We start from the raw sequence: 27,960 nt of genomic DNA, 5'->3' as shown, positions 1-27,960 counted from the left end.
GTCAGGAGTCAGAGAGTATGTGTGTGCGCGTGCAAAGCTGCTTGTATTGAACCTGTTTAGCTTTACCATGTGGAGGTGCCATCGTCCATTAACTGTGTTTGCTCTGGGACTGCCCCGGAGCCCTTTTTACTGTGTACTCTTTTAATAAAGCACATGCGTTGTCGCACCACACTGTGTCTGGACTCGCTTGCCTGCTGTACCCAAAAACAAATCCTTTCTACGCAATACACCATGTTTTTTTGAAGGAGGACATCTTGGATGATCCGGACTGGAAGACCTCATCTTGGGAGTAGGTATGACAGCACCACATGCAGGAAGATGGGATTAGTTTAAATTGGGATCAGGGTCATCGTGGGGCAAAAGGCCTGATCCTGTTCCATTTTCTTGTTCTACGCGCCATGAAGTTTTAAAAATACACCAGTCGCCTGATTTCTGCCCTTTAGTATGTTTTGAATTTGTACTCTGACCATCCCTACATAACCCACAAAAGCAGCACAGTAAATGATCTGGAAACACGCAAAGCTAAAATGGTCAAGTATGCACCTGAACGCTCTAAGCAACTTGTACTGTAAGCATTGCTGATTACTAGAAGCACAATAAAGGTACAGTTCCTTTCACACTCACCAAGTGCACAAAGCAGAGCTGGTAGAGTGACTGTACTTGATGTCTGGGTCACAATCTCACAAATTGCTGTCAAGTGATTCATCAGCCCACAGGGCTCTCCATCTGGAGTATGCACAGGGCACAGGAAGCCCCATGACTCCGGGAGCAACTTGCGAACAGAGGTGGTTCTCATCTTCGCAAAGGCAGCCCCTCTGTGCACACAGCGGAAATGGGAAAGGTAACGGATGAAATTCAACTTGTCAGCCACGATGCACAGCCCGGAATCCTGCAGCATTCCCAGTCCTTGGATCAGAAAAGAGTGACAAGGTTAGGTCAAAAAAAAAATGTTGACTGCCCAGTGTCAAAATTATTGTGAGACAAATTGATGCAAAACTGATCAAATGTCCTGTTTCAACATGGGTTTAGTCAAAAATTATCTTTTTTTGTATTTACATGAAAATTAGGCAAATATGGTTTTTCACAGAATTTAATAAAGACTATTCTCAGATGTTTTGATAAAGGTTTTCCTTAATATTTTTACAGTTCAATTATTTTAATTTATTTGCTCTTTAGGTTATTTTCTTTAATCTCTCTACACTTCACATGTACCAGGACGATGAGCTTCACATCAATAGTACATGCTAGAGCTCTTAATCACCAAGAATAACATTTCAAGTCAAGTTTCTTGTCCTCTGATTGTACAAGTACAACCCAACAAAACAGCGCTCTCCGGTCCTCAGTGCAAAAACATGCAGACACACAACCAGATACAACACACACCCCCACACACCACACCCCCCCACCCCACCCCCCCCACCCCACCCCCCCCACCCCACCCCCCCACACCCCACCCCCCCACACACCACACCCCCCCACACACCACACCCCCCACACCACACCCCCCACACCACACCCCCCCACACCACACCCCCCCACACCACACCCCCCACACCACACCCCCCCACACCACACCCCCCCACACCACACCCCCCCACACCACACCCCCCCACACCACACCCCCCCACACCACACCCCCACACACCACACCCCCACACACCACACCCCCACACACCACACCCCCACACACCACACCCCCACACACCACACCCCCACACACCACACATAATACAAATGCAGGTAAAATATTTTATCTATAAAAATAAATTAAATATTATTTTGTACATATGAGAGTCTCGGATAGTTAGTGTGAGCAGTTCCTTTGGTCATTCAACTTTCTCACTGCCTGTGGGAAGAAGCTGTTCCTCAGCCTGGTGGTGCTGGCACTGATCCTCCTGTATCTCTTCCCCAATGCAAGCAGCTGAAAGATGCTGTTTGCAAGGTGGAAGAGGTCCTCAATTACTTTTTTTTTTGCATGCTCTCTTCAGACGACAATCCTGATAGATCATGTCAATGGGGTGGGGGGAGGGGTCGGGCAGGGAAGGGAGACTCCAGTGATCCTCTCTGCCACTCTTATGGTCCTGTGGATTGACCTCTGATCATGAAGTATACAAGGTGTACCTTGCAGATGAATTCACCAAGTCTTTCAGCTGTAAATGAGACAATAATCAAGAATTATCTGCATCAAATCTTTTCTCATATTTTCGTTATCATACAGAAGGAAACCTTCAAGCCCATCAAGTCTATGCCACTTTTCAAGGCATTTCCATCAGTCTGATTCCCCCAATTATATTCCTGTAACATACTCTGCCATCAATTCACCCAACATGTCCTGCCTCCCACTTATACTATCGGTAAGATCCAGTAATTAATTAACCCACCAGCACGTGGCTGGAAATGGGAGGAAAGCAGAGTACCCAGGGAAAAGCCATGGAGTCACATGGAGAATCATCTGGCACAAAATCATTGAGGACCCCTTCCACCCCACAAACAGCATCTTTCAGCTGCTCCCATCGGGAAAGAGATACAGGAGGATTAGACCAGTGGTTCTCAACCTTTTTCTTTTCACTTATGTACCACTAAGTATTCCCTATTCCATCGGTGCTCTGTGATTAGTAAGGGATTGGGAAACAGCTTCTTCCCACAGGCAGAGAAACTGCTGAACGACCAAGGCAACTCCTTACACTAACCATCCAATACTTCCCTATGTACAAAACAATATTTATTTGTTTGTATATAGAAATACTTGTCCTGTATATGTATTGCTTGTACGTGCGTTATGTCTGGTTGTGTGTCTGCGTGTTTTGCACCGAGGACTGGAGAATGCAGTTTCCTCAGGTTGTCCTTTGGCAATCAGAGGACAATAAACTTGACTTGATTTGAGAACATGCAAACGCCACACAGACAACATGTGGTCAGAATGAGCCAAGAGATGCAGGGGAACAGTAACTAACTGCTGCACCTCTTATGCTCCTCAAAACAAAACAAAAAAATATTTCTTGCCAATTGCCAAATGATCATTTGTGAATACTTATGATCAGGAATGAGAGCTGCATTGCAGCTTATTCCACAACAGATTAATGTCATGGAAATTTATCTTCTTAAGCCCCTGTACACATAAGGAATGCAATGTGTTCCCCAACATGCAAGAGAGAGGAGTTTCTTTTGTGATCTCCCTTCAAATACTAGAAACCTCCAAGGTGTGAGAATGACCCCCTCCTGTGATAAATTATCTTTTTATGATTAGCACATTCTCTTGTGATTCAGCCCAGCTTTGAAAGAGCTCATTAAGGATACAAGATTTTACAGCTGACAGTGCATCGTCACTTCACAGCACAGTCTAAACTAGATCCTTCTCCAAACCATGATACAGACTAGAGATGAGTCTAGTGCAGGAAGGCACCATGGTCAGTGGGGCCAAGTTAGGCCGGTAGGCCCAATTCCCTGCTGTAAAACTCTAGCACTCCAAACCAGCTGGATCTACCATGATCTCCCAAAGATTTAACAAAGAAATCATGGGAGAGACTTCACGCAGATTGGGAGATTGCTTCGCTGAGTACCTCCGCTCTGTCTGGTTCAATGATAGGGCTATCTCAGTAGCCAACCCCATTTCAATTCTGCGCCCCAATCCTGAATTGACAGATCTATCCACATCTTCATGCACTGCTAATTAGAGGCCACCCATATATTGGAGGAGCAACACCTAATATTCCAACTGGATGGCATCAACATTGATTTCCCTGGTTTCTCCCTCTCTTGCCCATTCCTCTCTCTTCTTTCCTCCAGTTCTTCACCCACTTCCCTCTCCATTCACAGAGCCACACCCCCCCCCCCCCCCCCGTTTGCCGTTGTGCCCTCCCTAACCCACCTGCCTGTAGGACTGTGCTCCTCCCTAACCAAAAAAGGTGACTCAACCGTGGATAACAAGGGAAATTAGAGACAGCATTAGGTCCAAAGAGAGAGCATATCAATTGGCCAAAAAAAGTACCACAACCGAAGACTGGGAGCAGTTCAAGATGCAGCAAAGGAGGACAAAGGGATTAATCAAGAGAGCAAAAATAAATTACGAAAGTAAGCTTGCGGCAAATATAAAAACCGACTGCAAAAGCTTTTATAAATATGTCAAGAGGAAAAGATTGGTGAAATCCAGAGTAGGTCCCTTGCAGTCGGAATCAGGGGAATATATAATGGGGAATAAGGAAATGGCAGACCAATTAAATTCTTACTTTAGTTCTGTTTTTACAAGAGAGGATACAAATAACCTCCCAAGGATGTTAGGAAACATAGAGACTAATGCAAGGGAGGAACTGAAAGAAATCAGTATCTCTAAGGACATGGTCTTGGGGAAATTGATGGGATTGAAGGCAGATAAATCCCAAGGGCCTGATAATCTACATCCTAGGGTACTTAAGGAAGTGGCCATTCAGATAGCAGATGCTTTAAGAATTATTTTCCAGAACTCGATAGACTCAGGATCAGTACCCATGGATTGGAGGGTAGCTAATGTTACCCCACTATTTAAAAAGGTGGGGTAGAGAAAAAGCGGGGAATTATAGGCCGGTGAGTGAGCCTTACATCAGTAGTGGGCAAAATGATGGAATCCATTATTAAGGATGTAATAGCGGAGCACATGACTAGCAGAGAAGGGATCGGATGGAGTCAACATGGATTTACAAAAGGTAAATCGTGCTTGACAAATCTATTGAAATTCTTTGAGATGGTGACAGGTAAAATAGATGGGGGAGAGCCAGTGGATGTGGTGTACCTGGACTTCCAAAAGGCCTTCGATAAAGTCCCGCATAAATGACTGGCTTCCAAAATCAAGGCTCATGGGATTGGGGGCAAAGTATTGATGTGGATTGAGAACTGGCTGGCAGGTAGAAGACAGAGAGTTGGGATAAATGGCTTGTTTTCTGAGTGGCAGGCGGTGACCAGTGGGGTGCCACAGGGATCTGTACTGGGACCCCAGCTGTTCACAATTTACATTAATGATCTGGATGAGGGGATTGGATGTAATATCTCCAAATTTGCAGATGACACTAAGCTAGGAGGGGTTGTGTGCACGAAAGAGGGGATCAGAAAGCTCCAGTGTGATTTGGATAAATTGAGGGACTGGGCAGATACATGGCAAATACACTACAATGTGGATAAATGTGAGGTTATCCACTTTGGTAATACAAACCGGAAGGCAGATTACTATTTGAATGGCAATAGATTAAGAGATGGGGAAGTGCAGAGAGACCTAGGGGTACTTGTACACCAGTCTCTGAAGGCGAGCATGCAGGTACAGCAGGCGGTTAAAAAGGCAAATGGTATGTTGGCCTTCATATCAAGAGGGTTTGAGTATAGGAACAAGGATACCTTACTGCAGCTGTACAGGGCCTTGGTGAGACCCCACCTGGAGTATTGTGTGCAGTTTTGGTCACCTTATCTAAGGAAGGATGTTCTTGCAATGGAGGGAGTGCAGAGGCGATTCACCAGGCTGATACCTGGAATGGCAGGAATGACTTAGGAGGAAAGATTGCGCAAACTGGGATTGTACTCGGTGGAGTTTAGAAGATTGAGAGGGGATCTCATAGAGACCTATAAAATTCTGGCAGGACTGGACAGAATGGATGCAGATGGGATGTTTCCAATGGTGGGGGAGTCCAGAACCCGGGGCCATGGTTTGAGGATAATAGGCAAACCATTTAGGACCGAGGTGAGGAGGAATTTCTTTACCCAGAGGGTGGTGAATTTGTGGAATTCATTGCCACAGAGGGCAGTAGAGGCAGGTTCATTAAATATATTTAAGAGGGAATTAGATCTATTTCTTCAGTATAAGGGTATTAAAGGTTACGGAGAGAAGGCGGGGACGGAGTACTGAACTTTAAGACCAGCCATGATCTCGTTGAATGGCGGAGCAGGCTCGAAGGGTCGAATGACCTACTCCTGCTCCTATCTTCTATGTTTCTATGTAACACCATTTTGTTCTGGCGCCTGTCTACATTTTTCTCACACATTGATGAAGGGCTCAATCCTGAAATGTTGGTTATGCACCTTTATCTTTGCAATATAAAGTACACTGTTTGACTTGCTGAGTTTCTCCAGCATTGTGTTTTTACTTTATTTAACACAACTGTTATGTTGTGGACCAATCATCCAGAGAGTAAGAAAAGGTAAATAATACTAGGCAACAAAAAAATATTCAGCATAGAGTAGAAGGGCTGAAAGGGTCTGTTTTTGTGCTGTGGTTCTAATGGGATTCTGTAACCCTCTGTGGTGTTTTTTTTAAATAAAGAATTCTTTCAAAAAAAGCTTATTACGTGATTGTGAAGTTTCTACATGGGTGTAAAAACCCAACTGGCTTCTTCATGTTATTTGCAGGTGAATTAGCACTTTTACTCAAGCTGAGCGACAGTGCAAATCCAAAGCCGACCAAAGTTAGCAAGCATCTGGACCCACAGATTACAAAAAGAAAAGCAGAAGCAGGCCACTTTGCCCCTCAAACCTGCTCCCCCATCTTGCACCCTAGATCCCAGGTCTGGTTACACATCCTGCTTGCACTCTGAACACGAGGAAACTAGATTCCAAACCAGCATCATTTCTGAACAATCGGGTTCTAGAATTTTGTAGCTTTACTGCAGGATGTTCACAGTTGAGGACCCCAACCACCCCGCATACCGCATCTTTCAATGACTGTCATAAAGAGACAGAGGAGTATCGTAGCCAGCACCAACCACCAGACTGAGAAACAGCTTCAATCCACGGGCAGTGAGAATGCTGAACAACCAAAGGAACTGCTCTCACTAACCATCCGAGACTCTAATATTCATTTGTACATCTATTTGTTCTGAGTATGCATTGTTTGTCCGTATGTGTGTCATGTCTGGTTGCATGCCTACATGCTTTACACCGAGGACCAGAGAACGTACTTTCTTCAGGTTGCACTTGTACAATCAGAAGATATTAAACTTGAAGTAGTATTTAAGAGCACCGGGTGAGCTTTACCCATATTTTCAACTCTGCTCTGTTAAAAATCAAGCAATGCTTGTCTAAGGCTGTAAAAATGTACACACTGTTTAAAATGACATTTACCAGGTGAATTTTCCACAGTGACTTTAATACAACTATTGATTTGCCAGCTGCGCCAAACAGCTAAATACTCACCCGATTTTGAGCGCAGGTTTCCTGTTGCCAAGAGATACTCAAATGGCCGTGACAGGTCTGCCACCAAATTAAACACTTTCATCAGGTTTTCGGAATTAATCTGGATGGCTCCCTTTTGGCTTTTTTTGTCCAGAGATAGTTTTGTGGATTGTAGCCAGAACTCCATCTTCTCCTACAAACAACAAGAGGAAAAGGTCTGCTGGTACCCACATGAACTCCAGTCAAACATTGAGTGGAACTTTGTGCACAAACTGTTGTCACACTTCTCCAAACCACTACAAATAATCCACCTCAAAAGTAATCCAATGACTTCAATCTGTTGGTCATGTGACATTAAAACTTGTAAACTTCAATGTTATACAGAAACAGTCCGTCACAAATCTACCACCAGATGCAGTCCTGGAAATTATGCCCACAATAGCAATGAAATTAATAGATCAGAGGAATTCACCTTGTCTTGATTTTATTTGGGTTATATCACAGTTGATCCACTAATGTGTTATGTATCAAAAATAAGGTTGTGCAGTGGATTAGATACTATCCTAATGCCTGTGGAATGAATGTTAAAATTCTCTCTCTCTGGCTAATTGCCACGTACAGTAAAACCACTGTTATCCAGAATTCAAGCAACCAGTTAAAAAAAACACAGAAAATAAATAGGTACAAAATACGGAAGTTAGTTCGCCATTCATAAAAACATAATAGGAGCTGGCAATCCAGCCCATCGAGTCTGCTCCGCCATTCAATGAGATCATGCCTGAGTTAATGATAGGCTCATCTCCACCTTTTCCCCATAACCATCAATTCCCCTATGATGTAAAATGCAAACTGCATCTCACCGGACCCTTAGATCCAGAAAAACCGGCAAACAGGGACCACGACCAGTCCTGGTAAGACTTTTAAGTTACCGGGATAGCGATGTGATCTTGGGAGCAGCATATGAATATTCAAAAAGTTATAATGGCCCATTAGTGGTGGACAATGCAAAAGTAATGTTTTTCCAGGACTTTAGCCCTGCCTTGGTCAAACAAAGAAAGGAATTTGACAAGATAAAGAGACAACTGCAATCTAAAAACTATAAATACACAACAATTTATCCAGTAACACTGAGGGTAGATGTCTCAGAAGTCAACCAACAAATTTTCAAAAGTAAAAAAAGTGGAAGAATTTTTAAGAAACTTATGAAAAGATTAAAGTCGCCAGCTGAAAGGATCGAAAAGACCATTTCAAACAGGACTAACTGTAAGATGCAACTTTTTATTTATACTGAACAGTCTTGATTTCACTGATAAAAGAAAAACCATTGTGGTTAACATGGAGAGCTCTGAAAAGATAGGAAGTTGCTAAGGAAAGTAACAAGGTACGAACACCGATCTTGGCTGGGGTGGGGGGGGGGGGGGGAAGAGATGGAGCCAGGAGAGGAGTGATTTTAAAAGATGGCGCTAAAGGGAGGATTTCTTTTTTTCCCTTTGGAAGAACCCATATGCTTTTCTCGCAAGCTTCCGGGTACTATTGTCAATGTCACCGTCAGAGCTAATGATGTGTGTGTGTTTCTTAAAGGGTAAATATACGTATTGGAAATATCATGTCAGTATTTTAAAAATTGCAAAGTTTTATTGTGATACAATATCTGTTTGAAAAATGGTATGGATAAAACACTAAGTTTATTAGTCTTAATATTATCCAGATAATCGAAATATTTTGTGAAAGAAATCTGCCATCTACTAAAAATATGCTTAAAGCATATTTAAAGGGGCAAATTATACCTTTTACAAAGAATCTTAAGAGGGAACATATGGCAGAAGTAAACAGGTTGGAGAAGGATATTATCGAACTGGGGGGGGGGGGGGGGGGGAAAAAATCAAAGAACAGGACAACAAGAAGAATACAGATTACTGGAGAATAAAAACCCAAGATACAATACAAACATATAGGACAGAAAAGGCTATATTAAAAACTAAACTAACTATGAGTTGGGTGAATGGGCACACAAAGTTTTAGCTTGGCAGATTAAAACAGAGGAGTCATCAAGAATGATAAATGCTAATAAAAACAGAGACAGATACCCTTGGATACAGGGAAAAAGAAATTAATGACAATTTTAGAAATATTACAAATCAGAATTACTAGATGAGAATGAAATGGAAGAATTTTTGTTGAATGTCGAACTTCCAAAACTAGAAGAGAAAGGATCAAATTAGATACTACCTTCACAAGGGAAGGAATAAGAAAAAGGCTCTGGACACCTTACAGGCTAATAAATCACCAGGAGAGGATGGATTTCCACCTGAATTTTATAGACAATTCAAAGAATTATTAATGCTCCTGGACTAAGCAGTGGAAACACAGACCCTCCCGGAATCATTCTCAACCACGATTATTACAGTGTTACCAAAAAAAGAATAGGGACCAACTAAAAATTTGTCATACAGACCAATATCCCTGCTAAATGCTGATTTTAAGATAATGTGGAAAGCATTGGCTAATAGGTTAGGACAATACTTGCCAAAACTGATTCATATGGATCAAGCAGGATTTGTTAAAGGAAGACATTCCTTAAATAGTCCAGGATGATTATTTAATATAATACACTTGGCAAAATCTGAATGAAATCCAAGTATTACAATCTCCTGAGATGCAGAAAGAGTATTCAAGTTTGGAGTGGGCCTTTTATTTAAACACTGGAAAAATTTGGTATAGGCAGAACATTTATAAATTGAATTAAAACTTTATACCATAAACTATAAGCTAAAGTGATAACAGATAATCAGAATTGGCAGTGTTCCCCTGAGTAGATTGAGTAGACAGGGATGCCCCCTGTCCCCAGAGCTTTTTATTTTAGCGATTGAACCGCTGGAGGAGATAATAAGAAGGGATCCGGATATAAAGGGGCTTCAAAATCGGGCAAGAACAAAAAAAAAAATCATTCTATTAACGGATGATGTGCTATTGTACCCATCAGTCTTTGGAAAAATTACAAGGAACACTAGAAAAATATGGAAGAATATCAGGCTACAAAATAAATATGGATAAAAGTGAGATAATGCCATTAAGAAATTTTGAATATCTTCGGCTTGGCTTCGCGGACGAAGATTTATGGAGGGGGTAAATGTCCATGTCAGCTGCAGGCTCGATTGTGGCTGACAAGTCCGATGTGGGACAGGCAGACACAGTGCAGCGGTTACAGGGGAAAATTGGTTGGTTGGGGTTGGGTTTTTCCTCCTTTGCCTTTTGTCAGTGAGGTGGGCTCTGCGGTCTTCTTCAAAGGAGGTTGCTGCCCGCCAAACTGTGAGGCGCCAAGATGCATGGTTTGAGGCGATATCAGCCCACTGGCAGTGGTCAATGTGGCAGGCACCAAGAGATTTCTTTAGGCAGTCCTTGTACCTTTTCTTTGGTGCACCTCTGTCACGGTGGCCAGTGGAGAGCTCGCCATATAACACGATCTTGGGAAGGCGATGGTCCTCCATTCTGGAGACGTGACCCACCCAGCGCAGCTGGATCTTCAGCAGCGTGACTCGATGCTGTCGACCTCTGCCATCTCGAGTACTTCGACATTAGGGATGAAAGCGCTCCAATGAATGTTGAGGATGGAGCGGAGACAACGCTGGTGGAAGCGTTCTAGGAGCCGTAGGTGATGCCGGTAGAGGACCCATGAATTTTGAATATAAAGAAACCAAAAAGGTAGAAAATTTAAATGGAAGACAGATGGAATAAAATATCTTGGGATAGCCACTGGCAACAACTTTCAAAAGTTGTACAAACTAAATTATGTCCCTCTTCTTGGGAAGATAGAAAGAGAACTACAAAATTGGAGAGACTTAACTATTACTTTGGTGAGAAGGGTTAACTGCATCAAAATGAAAATGATGCCATGACTGCGATACCTTTTTCCAATCGCTGCCTATTCCGTTACCCAAAAACCTTTTTAAGCTACTAAACTACATATTAGACCGTTCCTATGGAATAATAAAGTACAAAGAGTTGCTCTGGGAAAAATGACATGGGACGATGGGCTGGGAGGACCTAGATTCCCAGATTTTATAAAATATTACCTAGCTGCACATTTCTTGCACCCTTAGTCACTGAAAACAACCCCTCCCACCGATTGGGTTCAAATGGGAATGTACTCAGTGGAGGAGGGGGAAGCAAAGGACTCTAACTATAAATGGAGTGTCAGATCACTAAAGAAAAAGACAAATAACATATGATTAGATATCTAATACACATGATTAGAACATGGCAAGAAATTAATGAAAGTATAGGAAAGAAGGTAGGGATATCAATGATAGCACCGCTGTGTAAAAATGTATTATTGCCTGTGAACATGGGCAATAGAATATTAAATTCGTAGTAATGAAAAAGGCATAAGGTATATTAAGGACTGATGCACAATGTCCTTTGAACAATTAAAACACAAATACGGAGTGGCCAATGGGACCTTCTTGTTTTCTCCACCTTAGATCATTAGGAGAAAGACCAACATTGACCCCATCTGAAGAAACTGAACGAATGGTCTGGATGGGGAATACACCCAAATTTATTTTTAAAATGTACTCTGGAGCTAAAGTACAAAACCAAGGTTGAGGAGGTCAAGGGAAAGATGGGAGACAAACTTGGGTGTGGTGATTTCAGAAAGAAGCTGGTCAGATTGGTGTAAGGACAGAATGATGTCAGTTATAAATGCAAGATATGGACTGGTTCAGTATAATTTTTTTTTGACACCAAATATATCTCATCCCACAAAAGTTACACAGATCAAATGCCAAAATTTCAGAGATGTGTTTCAGATGTGGGACTGAGACAGGCCACGTGGTTGTGCGTGAAGGTGAGGCCATTTTGGCAAGAAATCGCAGAAAAATTAACCGGGATAACAGAAGTGGCCTTCACAGGCGATCCAGAGCTGTATCTATTGGGTAATTTTGTGGAAATAAGCAACAAATTGACTAAATATCAAATCTCATTTACAAAAATAGCACTGGCAACAGCAAAAAAATGTATTGCAATCACTTGGAAGTCTGCCTCCCCTTGGACTGCGGAAAAGAACGGCTGTATATATATGGAAAAAATAAAATCACATATAACTGAAAGAATAAATATGAAACTTTTGTAAAGGTCTGGCAGCCATACCTGGACCACATAGGGGCCCAGATACAGTAATAAAAAGGAACAAAACAGGGTATAAAAATAAATATTATATATACAAAAATTTAGTTTCCCCAAAATTGTACTCTATATACTTAAAATGTACGTACACTCTAATGGTGAATGGATCTGTATGTATGGTAGGGGAAAGGGAGGGGCTGTTTTGTTTGTGAGATAAAGTTTAATATATTGTATATTTAAGATGCCACTATGTATATTTTTGAGAAAAAATAGATTTTTTTTTTTTAAATACAAACCGCATCATAGCTGGGCCTAACCTACAGAGTTGAAGGGTATCGGTCTGACATTAGGATCTGGGTAAATTAACATGTGAAAATATTGAAAGTCTGATTGAAAGTCAAAACAGTAATTCTACAAATTCTTCACAAACGTGATTGTCCAGTGCCTTACGTACCCACAGAAGGAAGGACTGATATTATTCATCCATTGTAGACAGGAGAAAAAAAAAGCGTAAATATGAAAATATCACCTCCAGACCACAATCAGCGAGGATTGGTAAGAACATCTCCAAAATATCCATCAGTTCCGGAGCACCACAGGGTTGCATTCTTAGATCCCTGCTCTACTTGATATACTCCTGACTGTGTGGACCAGTACGACAACATCACCATCTACAAATTCATTGACAAAACCACGGTAGTGGGTTGTATAAAAACAGGCAATGGGTCAGCATAAAGGAGGGAAAACTGAAAACTTGGCTGAATGGTGCATGAACAACAACCGCGGACCCAATGTCACCAAAACCGAGGAGCTGATTGTGAACTTCAGGATGGGAAATATCAGAGGTGTACTATCCAGTGATCACTGGGGGATCAGAGATGGATAGGGTGAGCAAACTTAAATTCTTGGGAGTCACCATCTTAGACAATCTTTCCTGGACCAACACACAAATGGCATCGTGAAGAAAGCACGTCAGCGCCTCTACTTCCTCAGGAGTTTATGGAGGTTTGGCATGACATTGGAAATCCTACAGATGTGTGAAGGAAAGTGTGCTGACCGGCTGCACCTCTGCCTGGTATAGGGACACCAAAACTCCTAAGCGGAAAGCCCTGCAAAAGGAAGTGGACACAGCCCAGCATATCGTCAAGAACATCCAACTCTACAATCATCAAGGATCCAAACCATCCACCACACGCTGTTTTCGCTGCTACCTTCAGGAAAGAGATACAGGTGCCACAATATTTGCACCACCAGGTTCACGAACAGCTGCTACCCCTCCACCAGCAGACTCCTCAACAAATCACTCAATCAGGAACATATTTAAGGAGTCTTACTTTTGTACCTTATTCATTTTTTTCCTCTCTCTCTGCATTGTGCAGTTCGTTTACATTTGTTTGATTGTTTACGTGTCGATTTTTGTTTTGCACCTCCAATAAGTGGTAATTTTGCATCGCCTGCAGGACAATGAATCTCGGGGTTGTATGTGATGACATGTATGTTCTCTGACAATAAATTTGAAACATGTTAACTTGTGCCACTTTCACAAGATGCTGAGGATACAATTGGCAATGTTACTAACCTGGCAAATACATTCCTTAAAATATTTCAACTTGAGGTTTTTTTTAAGATTATTATACACAGAATTCAAGATTAGTTCAGTGAAGTCCTGAGGAAATCTTCCAACAGATGATCAGAAATCCTGTCGTTTCATTCAATTTCCACTCAAAATTAAACATATTTCACAATGGCCCAGAACAAATGTAAACATAGGGAAATGTATGATTAGCTGCATTAGTAATGGTTTTAAGTAGCTAAAGCAAATAAAATCTCCATATAAATGGTCACTAACCTTCAAAAACATTAAATAGAGCTGACCAGGGGTCAATACTTCATGATTTATCAAACTATCCGGATTCTCTTCCTGACATTCACCCTTGGCAAATGCAAACAACTTCCGAGTCATTAAACAGAGCAGATAAAACTTCTCCACATTTAATTTCAAGTGTACACACAGGCAGTTACTGCAGGAAAACAGGGAGAACAATCTCATCAACCAAGTATTACCTGTAGCAAAGGTACATTACAACATCTGTACTTCTTACCTTACATCAAAATATATTTCACAGGAACATCAAAAATAAATAAATAAATCCATGGACAATCAAAAGATCGGTAAAAGACTTAAGCTGCATCTTGCTGGGGGAAAAAAAGAGAAAACTGCTACTTCAATCACTGAGTTATTATAATAAACTAGGAGCAAGAGGTCAGAATTGAAGACGTGAAGATCTGACAGTTCAAAGCACCGTTGGATTGTAAACCAATGAACAATGAGCAGAACAGTGACATAGAAACACAGAAACATAGAAGATAGGAGCAGGAGTAGGTCATTCGACCCTTCGAGCCTGCTCCGCCATTCAACGAGATCATGGCTGATCTTAAAGTTCAGTACCCCGTCCCCGCCTTCTCTCCGTAACTTTTAATACCCTTATACTGAAGAAATAGATCTAATTCCCTCTTAAATATATTTAATGAACCTGCCTCTACTGCCCTCTGTGGCAATGAATTCCACAGATTCACCACCCTCTGGGTCAAGAAATTCCTCCTCATCTCGGTCCTAAATGGTTTGCCTATTATCCTCAAACCATGGCCCCAGGTTCTGGATTTTCCCATCATTGTGTCCAGTCCTGCCAGAATTTTATAGGTCTCTATGAGATCCCCTCTCAATCTTCTAAACTCCAGCGAGTACAATCCCAATTTGCACAATAGAGATGGAGCACAAATATCTTTCTCAGATGACCATGAGCCTTTGGAATTCTCTTTGCATCTCACTTTGAAGATATTCTAAAACACACATGTCAAACTCTGGCCCGCGGGCCAAATTTGGCCCGCGATATAATTATATTTGGCCCGCAAGATCATATTAAATATATATTAGAGTTGGCCCGCTGGCCGCCGCGCCAGTATAGCGCATGCACACTGAAGGTGAAAATTAAGACGCCGGAGGTGTGGAGGGATCTCAGAGTCCCGAATCCCGGGGATCGGAGCGCCGCACTCAGCCCGCCCGGCTCCCAGACACACAGACGCGGCTGGAGTTGGGGACCATCCTCGCTGGGTCTGCGCTTCAGCAGCGGCGCCGGATCGAACTTCTCGTTGGCGATGCCTTCCCCCTCGTTCCGTGCGCGGCGGACCCTGCCTCCCGCTCTTTTTGTTGGAGACGAGCCCGGCGCCGTGAGATCGCAGTTTAATCCCTCTCCAACCATGGGAGGGGGGCGGGAGCAACGCGCTCTTCTCAGCCAATTCCTCCACTGCCCCGGATGCCGGCGTTTCAACGAGGGGTTCGGGTGCCTTCGTCAGGCGACCGACCTGTTGGTCCAAGACAAGGGGAGAGCGTACAAACTCCACACAGACAGCACCTGAACTCGGTGAACGTGGAACTGCGACCCCACATTCCACATCAGGACTGTGTGTAAGATTGGGAGCAGTGAGACAGAAGCTTATTTTGTTCCTGTGATTTAAGCCTTTCTTGGGGTGGGGGGGGGGTCCTTCTCTGACCACTTGCCTAACAATTAACCTAATCAGATGTGGAGTTACCACAATACAACAGTTCTCAACCTTTTTCTTTCCACTTGCGTCCCTGTGCCATTGGTGCTCTGTGATTAGTAAGGGATTGCTTGAGGTGGTCTGTGGGTGGAAAGAAAAAGTTTGAAGACCACTGCTTTAATCATCCCTCATTGACTCGTCATGTGCACGGTTTCAGAACACTAAAGGAAATGGGCCAATGACAACGAAAGAGTTTATCCAAAACTATTATTAAACATTTAGCTTAATAAGACAAAGTTTAACATTACATATGTTGAAAGAAGAGAAAACATGCAGATGTTGTTGAAAATGTTCAATAAATATTTAGTTCGGCCCTCGACTTAGTCCAAGTTTTTAATTTTGGCCCTCGGTGAATTTGAGTTTGACGCCCCTGCTCTAAACATTTCTGAGAGGTAGACAGATTCTTGCTACGGACGAATGAAACAGAATCAAGACACGGGTTGCGAAGGGCCTCATTCTGCATTCACTTCATAAATTGGGGCCAAGAATCTAAAAGTTGGGACATTTGATTGCAACTTGACAAAACACCAGTTAGACTACACTTGGTTCTGGTCACCACAAATTAGAAAGGATGCAATTGCGCTGGACAAAATGCAGAGATTTAACATGATCTCACTTGGATTGAAGGGCTTTTGTTATAGGAAGAGGATGGATAAGCTGAGCTCATTTTCCCGAGAGCAAAGATCACAGGATCTAGCCAGGGCCTAGGTGAAAGTTAGGATAGATCTTTAATCCATGTAGGGGTTTTGAAAACTAGAATACAGATTTAATAGAGTAAGGAACAATCACCACATTCAGAAGCCATTTAGATGGATATTTAAATAAACATGGCAGAAAAAGATTTGGTCCAAATAGAGGCCAATAGAATTAATGGCAATGGACATAAAGGTCAAAGGAACAGAAGAAATAGATACAGGTGTAGACCATCTGGCCCACTAAGCCTGCTCCACTATTCCACAAGATCAAGTCTGATCTAACTATGGATTCAGATTCACAATCTGCCTTTTTCCTCATAACCCTTAATTCTCCCACTGTGCAAAGAGCAGCCTCAACTGCTTCCTTGGGCAGAGAATTCCACTCATCTCTGGGAAAAGCACCTCGGTCCTATATCTATTCCCCCCTCATTCTTCAGAATTCCAGACAGCTTAGTCTCAGGCAACTCTCTCTCTTGCCTTAAAGGTTAACCCTGTCATCTCTGGGTTAGAACTCATCCAGAGACTTGAGTGAATATGCAACAGGTGTCACCAGCTTCATCAAGACCTGCGTGGATAGCGGGTGTTCCCCAACGAGAAGCTCTGGATGAATCGGAGAATCCACAACTTGCTGAGGGCGAGTGCAAGGGCATTTAAGGCCAGGGATTCAGATCTTTACAAGAAATCCAGGTATGAAGGCCACCTCCAAAACAAAGTAGCAATCCTGGTGGAAGCTAGAGGCCATGCCAACTATAGCAGGGAATGCAAGCCATTACAGCCTACAAAGCAAAGGCAAACACTACAGATGGCAGCGATGCTTCACTACCCGATGAGCTGAACACCTTCTATGTCTGCTTTGAGAAGAAACAGAGGAGTCATGTGATGGAGTAGTGGCCGGTAGGAGAATACCAGCCCTCTCCAGAAAAGAAGGGAAAAAGTGAAGAAAAAGCAAAACCTCAGACACACAAATCACAACAAATAAAAAATAAAGGTGTGGAAAAAAGGGCACCCAAGAAAGAAAAGCCAAAAACAATGGGAAGAAGAAAGAAAGATGCCGGAAGAGAAAGGTGAAGCCCTTACTTGCACAAAAAAGCAGGAACCCTCCGTGGAAAGAGGAGTCCACTCCCCGAGGTTAGTGGAGACCTCGCATGGTCGCGACCCACTAACCACAGGACTGCAAAAATGGCTCACGGAGCCAAACAGAGGTGCGCAACTGCGCACGACAAGGAGAACACCGACGGGAGGGGGACCAGCTGTGGAGTCAAACGCCACAGCACGAACAGCTGAGAGAGACCCAACAGCAGGGCTCCCAGCTAGAAGATAAAGAAAACAACGGGAGCGGGAGGGGCGAGAATGAAAAAAGGAAACTAGAGACACAACAGATAACCAACCCAGAAGAAGAGGACCAACATCAAGACACCATGGGGAAAAAAAATACTCAACAAACTGAGACAAGCAGCTCAACAAGAAAGTCAGAAGAGACACAGATACAAGAAAGAGAAATAGAAGACACAAACCCTAGAGCAGACACAGAAGAAGAGGAAGGAGAACACAGAGGAATAGGAGGTAAAATGAATGGACAGTACATAGATTTTTAAAAATTTCAAGAACAAATGAAAGCATTAAGAGAATGACTGACACTAGAATTTAGTGAAATGAAAAGTACAGAAGAAAAAGTGAGTAGAATAGAGCTGGTCATAACAGATGTAGGGAAAGGATTAGAAAATGTGGAAGAACATGTAATGGCGGTAGAAATGGAAGTGAACAATTTAAAAAGAAAATTGGAAGAAAGTGATAAAAAAGATAAAGAAACACAGGAATTGTTAGCTCAGAAGATGGATATAATGGAAAACTATAGTAGGCAAAACAATATAAAGATAGTGGGGCTTAAGGAAGATGAAGAAGGCAAATATATGAAAGAATTTATAAAAGAATGGATCCCAAAGGTCCTGGGAATGCCAGAAATTCAGGAAGGAATGGAAATAGAAAGGGCACACATTAGCCCCGAAACCACAGTCACAACAAAAACCAAGATCCGTTTTAATAAAATTCCTGAGATATATGACAAGAGAAAATATATTGGAGAAGGCATTGAATAAAATGAGAGAAGACAAAAAACCACTGGAAAACAAAGGTCAAAAAATATTTTTCTACCCAGACATAAGTTTTGAGCTCCTAAAGAAGAGGAAGGAGTTTAACGCAGCAAAATCAATCCTATGGAAGAAAGGCTATAAATTTATTTAAGATATCCAGCGGTCCTTAAAATAGTTATACCGGGGCAGCAAAACAGATTGTTCTCGGATCCGTAGAAAGCAAGAGAATTCGCAGAACGCCTGAAAGACAGAAAGAGAGATGAAGAGATTTAACAAGAACAAAGAACAACGACAAACTACATATAAAGAAGTAAAAATAATGTATAAGTAAGAACTAAAGGAGGGAAGAAAAGGGAAGTAAGGGAGAACGGGGGAAAAAAGAGGAGGGGTTAAAAAAATTAATAAAACATAAAAAGTAAAAGAGAAGAAATGAGGGGGAGTTTTGTTGTAATGGGAAGATAAAAGTCTTTTCTGGAGGGGGTTGGGTGGGAGAGAGTAACAGTCACTGCGAAATCAGTTGACACTTGCGAACGGGTTCACAGTCCGAATGGAGAGGGGAGTTGTGGTTGCCCGGCAAGGGACAAGGGGCAACTCAGAGAGGGAGGGGGTGCCATTTGGGGTTAAGAGAATTTTAGATGTGGGAATGGTTGAAATATTTTATGTTTTAGAAGTGTTGCAATACAGTGCGTTCAAAAAAAAGAAACTGAGAAATGGAAATAGGGAAAAGTGGTGGTGAGGAAGTGGAAATGAGATGTAAACAAAGTATGAAATGGCCATGTTGAACTATGAGAAGAAACAAACAGTGCCTACTGGAATCCATGAAAAGGCTGAGGACACTGTCTCTGAGGGTGACATCAGAACATCATTCAAGAGGGTGAACCCTCACAAGGCATCAGGCCCTGTCGGTGTACCAGGCATGGTACTGAAAATCTGCACCAACCAACTTGCCGGAGTGTTCACAGACATTTTCAACCTCTCATTGCTGCAGTCAGAGCTTCCCAGCTGCTTCAAAAGGGCATCAATCATTCTGGTAAGAAGAGTAGTGTGAGCTGCCTCAATGACTACTGCCCAGTAGCACATGGCCAGAATTAACATGTACCTAAGCAAAGATCTGGACCCACTTTAATTTGTCTAGCATCACAATTGCACCACAGCAGATACAATATTGCTGGCTCTCCACTCAGCTCCAGGTCACCTTGAAAACAACGATTCATACATACGGCTGCTCTTCAGAGACAACAGCTCGGCCTTCAATATCATTATTCCCTTGGTACTGGTCAAGAAGCTACAAACTCTAGGCCTCTGCATCCAACACTGCAACTGGATTCTTGACTTTCAAGAGAAAAATATCAGAGAACCAGAGAAACACCCATTTATCCCAAATCTCTGCCTTCTGTTGGTTAACCAATGCCTTATCCATGCTAGTACTTTACCCCCTACTCCATGCATCCTTATCTTACGCATAGGTCTTTTCTATGTCGTGTTACCAAACGTCTTCTGGAAATCCAAGTACACATCCACCTGTTCCTTCTATACTCTACATTTTTTTTTTAATATCTTCAAAGAACTCCAATAAATTTGTCAAACATGACCTGCCCTTCCTAAATCCATTGTGCATCTGCCTGATGGGACAAATTCTATTGAGAGGTCTCACTACTTCTTTCTTAATGATAACTTCACGCTTTTCCCCCCAACTACAGACATCAAGCTAACTAGCCTACATTTTTGAAACAATGGCGTGATATCTGCTGTCTTCCAATCCACCAGGACCTACCCTTATTCCAGGTCATTTTGGGCACAAATGCGCCCATTTTTAACTTCTGCCATTTCGTTCAGTACCCTGAGATGCATTCCATCAGGGCCAGGGGAGTTACCGGTATCTACCTTTAGATCCACTAGTTTGCTTAGCACCACTTCTTTAATGAAAACAAGGGTATTGAGATCCTCACCTCCCATGAAATCCTTAACATTTCTTTTTTTGGCAAGTTGGATGTGCCTTCTGCTGTGAAGACCGAAAAAAAATAATCGTTCAAGACCTCTGCATTTCTGCACAACCCAATATTAATTCCCCTTTCTCACCTTTCAAGAAACTTACATTCACTTTAGCCACCCTTTTCCATTATGTATTATTTTAAAATTTGCAGTTTTTTTTAATATGTTATGCTATTTACTTTTGTAGTTTATTGTCCTTTCTTTATTACTTACTTGGTGATTCTTTGCTGTGTTTTTATTTTAAAGATTTTCCTCAGTCTTCCAATTTCCCACACTCTTGCCAAGCTTTTCATTTGATGCCTTCCTTTATGTCCAGAGTTATCTGAGTCTAGCTCTCCCCACACATGCTGCCCTTGTTTTTAAACCAGAATACTTTTTTTTTTGAGTACTATGAAAACTATCTTTGAAAGTCTTCCACTGTTCAACTGTCCCACCATGTGGCCTATATTCCCAATTTACACTAGCCAACTCCTCTCTTACCCTACTATAATCTCATTTGTACTGGCACCAGACTCTGGTTTTAGATTGTTTTACTGCACCTTCCATTTGTATGAGAAATCTGATCACTCTTTCTGGGGGAATCCCAAGATCAGTAATTTTACCCACTTCATCATACAAAACCTAATCTAAGATAGCATGTTTCCTTAAAAGTCACATAACATGTGGTTTAAGAAAACTATCACACATATATTCTATGAACTCCTCAATTCTGCCTTGACTGATTTGATTTGCCCAATCTATGTGCAAGTTAAAGTCCCCCAGGATAACTGTTTTCCTTAATACCTGTGTTACTATTTGCTGGCCTATAGACTACTCCCATCAGTGATTTTTTCACCCTTTACTATTCCTAACATTTACCCGGATGGATTCAACATTCTGCTCCAAAGAATTTGTAGCTCTCATTATTGCCATGATCCCATCCTTAATTAACCTTCCTGACCTTCTTGCCTATCATTCCAAATTACCAGATACACTTGGATATTTAATTCCCAATCATCTCCACACTGCCACATTTCTGTAATTGGCCACTAAATCATACCCTTTGTATTGCTATGTGCCACATCCTCTTATAATCCACTAATCTTTTTTGTATTGTGCATTTGACACTTCCATACTCCACTTTTACTTTTCTCGTTTCTAATTTTTGCTTTGGACTTTGCATTGCTTCTGTTACGGTTATATTATATATTGTACATAATTATGTCTTTAAAAGAGATAGATTGTGGGGGGGGGGGTTTAGTGTAGGTCACTTCACAAACAGATACTGACACCACATCTCATATGAAATGCAAGGGGTTTGCTGAAGCTGGACATTCAGGCTCCATGACTTTGCAGGGACAATGGAACTGCTTTGGAAAGAATTTCCACAGCAGGTGCAAATGGAACAAGTCTGACTCAAGTGCTGATAAAGATCTTTCGAGGATTGGGTTTTGAGCCTTGAGAGGGGTTCTGTTTTTTTTATACAAGCAGAGAGAGAGGAAAGAAAACAGGATTCTTCTCTCAGAGAGGGAGAGAAGTCAGCTCTACAGTAGCATTTTGAGGCTGCAATATGGCAAACTGGCAGGCTTTTTGAAAACCCCATTTTGAAGACGGGTTTCAAATGGTTGAAAATCCTTGTAGTCCTTACAAGAGGAAATGGCTGGCTAGAGTGTTTCTACTGAAATAAGGGAAACAAGAGGAACTCTGTGGTGACCTGGAAGAAGAGGTTATCATTTGGAAAACCCATGATGGGGCAAGTTTCTTTGGTCAGACTCTGAAGTGACTGATCGAAGAAATCAGTTTGTGGGTGTTCAACAAGCAACAAATTTCAATCTGAAACAGACAAGAACCTGCCTGAGCGGTAACCATTTACCTTTAAGCACCAGAACCTGGTGAAGATTCATAAATGTTAAATTCTGTGCACAGTATAAAATTGCCTGATACCGATGAACTTGGAGGAGTGAGAAGTGAATGATTGGACTGTAAAACAAAGAACTTCCCTGAATATATATACATTATATACACATGCACTTAGAATTAGAGAATGAGATAGACAACAGACTCGCCAAGGCAAATAGCGCCTTTGGAAGACTACACAAAAGAGTCTGGAAAAACAACCAACTGAAAAACCTCACAAAGATAAGCGTATACAGAGCCGTTGTCATACCCACACTCCTGTTCGGCTCCGAATCATGGGTCCTCTACCGGCACCACCTACGGCTCCTAGAACGCTTCCACCAGCGTTGTCTCCGCTCCATCCTCAACATCCATTGGAGCGCTCACACCCCTAACGTCGAGGTACTCGAGATGGCAGAGGTCGACAGCATCGAGTCCACGCTGCTGAAGATCCAGCTGCGCTGGATGGGTCACGTCTCCAGAATGGAGGACCATCGCCTTCCCAAGATCGTATTATATGGCGAGCTCTCCACTGGCCACCGTGACAGAGGTGCACCAAAGAAAAGGTACAAGGACTGCCTAAAGAAATCTCTTGGTGCCTGCCACATTGACCACCGCCAGTGGGCTGATAACGCCTCAAACCGTGCATCTTGGCGCCTCACAGTTTGGCGGGCAGCAGCTTCCTTTGAAGAAGACCGCAGAGCCCACCTCACTGACAAAAGGCAAAGGAGGAAAAACCCAACACCCAACCCACCAATTTTCCCTTGCAACCGCTGCAATCGTGTCTGCCTGTCCCGCATCGGACTGGTCAGCCACAAACGAGCCTGCAGCTGACGTGGACTTTTTACCCCCTCCATAAATCTTCGTCCGCGAAGCCAAGCCAAAGAAAGACTTAGAATTAGAAGGGGGGTTAAGTTAATAGTAATAAGTTAAAGTTTGATCCTGTTTTCAGGTTTAAAGATAATTAAAAATGACTTTTGTTTAAGTAACCATTTGTCTTGGTGAATTTCTATTGTTGCTAGTGTGAGAGTATTTTGAGGTGGTTTGGGAGGAATTGCTAGAGCAGGTTACACACACACATTTTAAAACACAAAATATTTGCAGGACTTTTGCAGGGTGCTTTTTGCAGAAAGAGCAACCAAGTTGCAGAATACGGCTGGCCTGGGAGACCATGTGATCTTTGCAGGTAGAGGGATAACAGTTTTGCTCTCAGAGAGAGAAGGAGTCACAGAAATCAATTCTAGAGGGACAAGCTGGCAAACTTTGGAAAGCTGACAGGTCAAAGGAGAAGACTGGTGGTCTGAAAGGTGACCTGAAAGAAAGAGGATCATCTGGAGAACCCTGAAGGGGAAAGTTTCATCAGCAAGACTGATTGGAGAACATAGGAGCATAGGAAGTAGGAACAGGAGTAGGCCAAAAATGGCCCATCAAGCCTGCTCTGCCATTCAATACGATCATGGCTGATCTAATTTATGACCTAACTTCACCTACCTGCCTTCTCCCCATATCCCCTAATTCCTCTATCATGTAAAAATTTATCTAACCGAATTTTAAATATGTTTAATGAGGCAGCCTCAACCACTTCCCTGGTTAGAGAATTCCAAACATTCACTACTCTCTGCGAAAAACTATTTTTCCTCATCTCTGTCCTAAATCTACTCCCCCAAACCTTGAGACTGTGTCCTCTCGTTTTAGTTTCCCCAGCCAGCTCAAAAAACCTTCCTACGTCTATCCTATCCATACCCTTCATAATCCTATATGTTTCTATAAGATCTCCTCTCATTCTTCTGAACTCGAGTGAATACAATCCTAGACGATTTAATCTTTCATCATAAGTCAACCCCTTCATCCCAGGGACCAACCTAGTAAATCTCCTTTGGACCGTCTCCAAAGCCAGTATATCCTTCCTCAAATATGGAGACCAGAACTGGACACAGTACTCCAGGTGCGGTCTCACCAGTACCTTATACAGTTGCAACATGACCTCCCTACTCCTCCGTGCTCCTGAATTCAATTCCTCTAGCGATGAAGGCCAACATTCCATTTGCCTTCTTAATAACCTGCTGCACCTGCAACCTAACTTTTTGCGATTCATGCACAAGCACTACATGCTGTAGTTTTTCACCCTTTAAATAATATTCAGCTCTTTTATTTTTCTTGCCAAAGTGGATCACCTCACACTTACTAACATTGTACTCCATCTGCCAGACCTTTGCCCACTCATCCAGCTTAACTATATCCCTCTGCAGACTCTCCACATCCTCATTACAATTTGCTCTTCCACTCAATTTGGTGTCATCCGCAAACTTGGCTACACCACAATTTGTCCCCTCCTCCAAGTCATCAATGCAAATGATGAACAGTTGTGGGCCTAACACTGACCCCTGCGGCATCCCACTTACCACTCTCTGCCAACCTGAAAAACTCCCATTTATCCCGACTCTCTTCCTCCTGTCAGACAACCAATTTTCAATCCAGGCCAATAGACTTCCCCGGACTCCACTTTCCTGTACTTACTGAGAAGTCTCTTGTGCGGCACCTTATCAAATGCTTTCTGGAAATCCAAATAGACAACATCAATCTGTTCCCCTCTATCCACCGTACCCATTATATCCTCAAAGAATCCTAACAAGTTTGTCAAACAAAGGAATCAGTTGAGGATGTCCTGGAAAAGGAATCTCTCTCTGAAGACCAACAAGAACCCTCCTGAGTGGTAATCATTTGCCTGTTAAACATCAAAGCCTGGTGAACTTTGTTAATGCTAACTTCTGTACACAGTACAAGAATTGCCTGCATCCAGTGAGATTGGATTGTGATCCAAAGAACTTTTCTCATCTTAAATATACATTACACACACCTGCCATAGTATTAGAGGGGGGATTAGGTAGATTAAGTAATAAGTTAAAGTTTAATTATGTTTTCTTGTTCAATTATAATTAAAAACTACTTTTGTCAAAGTAACCCTGTGTTGTGGTGCATATCTTTTGCTGCTGGTGTTTGGGGTCCTCTGGATTCCGTAACACTATGTTTTGGGGTCATCTGGGCTCGTAGCACTTCTCGGTCTTTCAATTCCCCTGCCATAATAGTTTAAACCCTCCCCAGCAGCATTAGCGAACAATCCCCAAAGGATATTGATCCCTGTCCTGATCATCCAGTATGCAGTAGTCTCGCCTCTCCTAGAACCAGATCCACTGCCTCAGGAACATGAAACTCTTCCTCCTGCACGAGTATAGTGCGGCAAAGGGCTGTTTCTGTGTTAGCACAATGCCTTTACAGCGCCGGCGATAGGGACTCAGGTTCGAATCCTGTGCTTTCTGTAAGGAATTTGTACATTCTCCCCACGTCTGCGTGGGTTTCCCCGGGGGCTCCACCATTCAAAACATACCGATGGTGTAGATTAATTGGGTGTAAATTTGGTAGCATGGACTCATGGGTCAGAATGGCCTGTTATTGTGCTGTATGTCTACATTTTAAAAATAAAATCTGACAATAAGCACATCGATTTTTAATTATTTCATGGTGGAGGGTGGAGAATTTCACAACTTATTCACATAGAAATAGTCCAGATAATTCGCAAGTGCTGCTGTGATATTATCTGTCTATATGACATAATGAGAAATGTGAATTAATATTTCCAATACATCTGGACAACTAGATGGTATTCTTTGAAGATGGGTATTGGATTAACAACAGAAAGTGGGTGCAAGAGCTTCACCTTTGAGGATGGATGTTCTGGCTATGGAAACAGTGCAGAGGAGATTCATCAGTTTGATTTCAGGGATGAAGCGGTTAACCCATAAGGAGAGATTGAGTCATCTGGGACTGTACTCACTGGAATTTAGAAGAATGAGAATCTTAAAGGAACATGTTTATGATGGGCATAAATAAGATTGAGGGAGGCAAGTTGTTTCCATTGGTAGGGGAGACCAGAACTAGGAGACATAGCCTCAAGATTCAGGGTAGTAAATTTAGGACAGAGATGAGGAGGAACTGCTTTTCCCATAGGTTGGTGAATCTGTGGAATTTGCTGCCCATTGAAGCAGTGGAGGCGACATCAATAAATATATTTAAGACAAGGTTGGATAGACTTCTACATTGTCAGGGAATTAAGGGATATTGGGAAAAGACAGGTAGATGAAGATGAGCCTATCATCAGATCAGCCATAATCACATTGAATGGCAGATCAGGTTTGAAGGGCTGGAGGGCCAGCTCCTGCTCCTATTTCTTATGTTCTTAAAATAGGATCATGGGACTGAATTGCAGCATCCTGGAGAAACCAAGGAGCCAATAGTTCATTCACCTGCTCCCACTTTTAACCTTGGGCAGGGTGACCATTGATGTCACTCAATTTGATGGCCACCTCCCTCCCAGGCATCAGTTTCATTCCACTGTTTTTCGCCAGCTCTGGTCACACAGAAATAAAAAACACAGGGTGCACCCAAAAGCTGTCACTTACTCGAACAGGAATTCTGCAGCTTGCTCATTCGTGCTCCACTCTGGCAGGTAAAGTTTCACACGGAACCTCTCCCCCAGGTAATTTAAGACCTGCTTCTTTGTGGTGCATCCCTCTGTCATCACAGTTCTCAACATCTGTACCATGCAACTCTTGAAGAAGGTGTTGTCCTCTTTTCCTTTAATCAACTCCTGGTAAATCTGGAAATCTGTGAAATCAACTAACCCCTGCAAAAATAAAAAATAGGAAATTCTCCACTTAGCCATATTGAAATAAAACCGAAATGGTTGAACTTACCTGACAACAAGTACAGAGTCAAGATGATCTACAGCGTGCAAACAAGGCCTTCAGCCCAACTTGTCCATCCTGATTAAGCTAATCCCATTTGCCTGTGTTCAGCCCATATATCTGTGCACCTTTCTTGTACATGTACTAGTCCAAGTATCTTGGACCCACCTCCACCACCTTCTCCAACAGTTTGACCCACATCCCCACTATCTTCTGTGTAAAGAATGTGCCCCTTTTAAATCTTTCCGCTCTCATCTTCAAGTTATGCCCTCTCATTTTAGAGTCTTTCTCCCAAGGTAAGAGAATACGACTATTCATTTTATCCGTGCCACTCATGAACTATTAAAAGTTCCTCCTTCACCCTCCTCAGTTCCAGGGAGAAAAGTCCCAGTTTATTGATTCAAGCGGAAAAGAGGGCTATTGTAATAACAGCGCTGCTGCAGGTGTGGACTCAGGAGAGCAGACACAACACTGCTCCACAGGGCCCTACTACCCAAATGTAACATCAACTGCTCCATACAGGCTTTAAATGGCCTATTAGAGGAGACTAGTGTGTTTTTTTTTTAAATCCTGCAACCACTGAGGTCTGTGCCAAGATGGCAGCTTCTGTGTTAGGCGTTGCAGACTAAATCAAGGCACCAGAAACAGGGAGAACAATTCTTGTTGAGGAAAAAGCCTGGGAAGCAACGCTACAGGACGGTGACCATAGCAGCA

General features: G+C 42.5%; 1 protein-coding gene across 1 annotated transcript in view; it reads right to left on the bottom strand.

The window, feature by feature from the left end:
• The window catches only part of polr1b (RNA polymerase I subunit B), a 60,036-nt gene that overhangs the window by 15,491 nt on the left and 16,585 nt on the right, over window positions 1-27,960 (bottom strand). Inside the window, exons 6-9 of the mRNA XM_069887702.1 lie at window positions 26,962-27,185; window positions 14,102-14,273; window positions 7,150-7,321; window positions 625-906 (exon numbers count right to left, since the gene is read on the bottom strand). Coding sequence (XP_069743803.1) covers window positions 625-906; window positions 7,150-7,321; window positions 14,102-14,273; window positions 26,962-27,185 — 850 coding nt within the window. The remainder of the gene's footprint in view (window positions 1-624; window positions 907-7,149; window positions 7,322-14,101; window positions 14,274-26,961; window positions 27,186-27,960) is intronic.

The sequence above is a fragment of the Narcine bancroftii genome, chromosome 6 (genome assembly GCF_036971445.1).
Source record: "Narcine bancroftii isolate sNarBan1 chromosome 6, sNarBan1.hap1, whole genome shotgun sequence".
Taxonomy (NCBI): Eukaryota; Metazoa; Chordata; class Chondrichthyes; order Torpediniformes; family Narcinidae; genus Narcine; species Narcine bancroftii.
The sequence above is the reverse complement of the archived record's forward strand: the minus strand, read 5'-3'. Positions and strand labels throughout refer to the sequence as shown.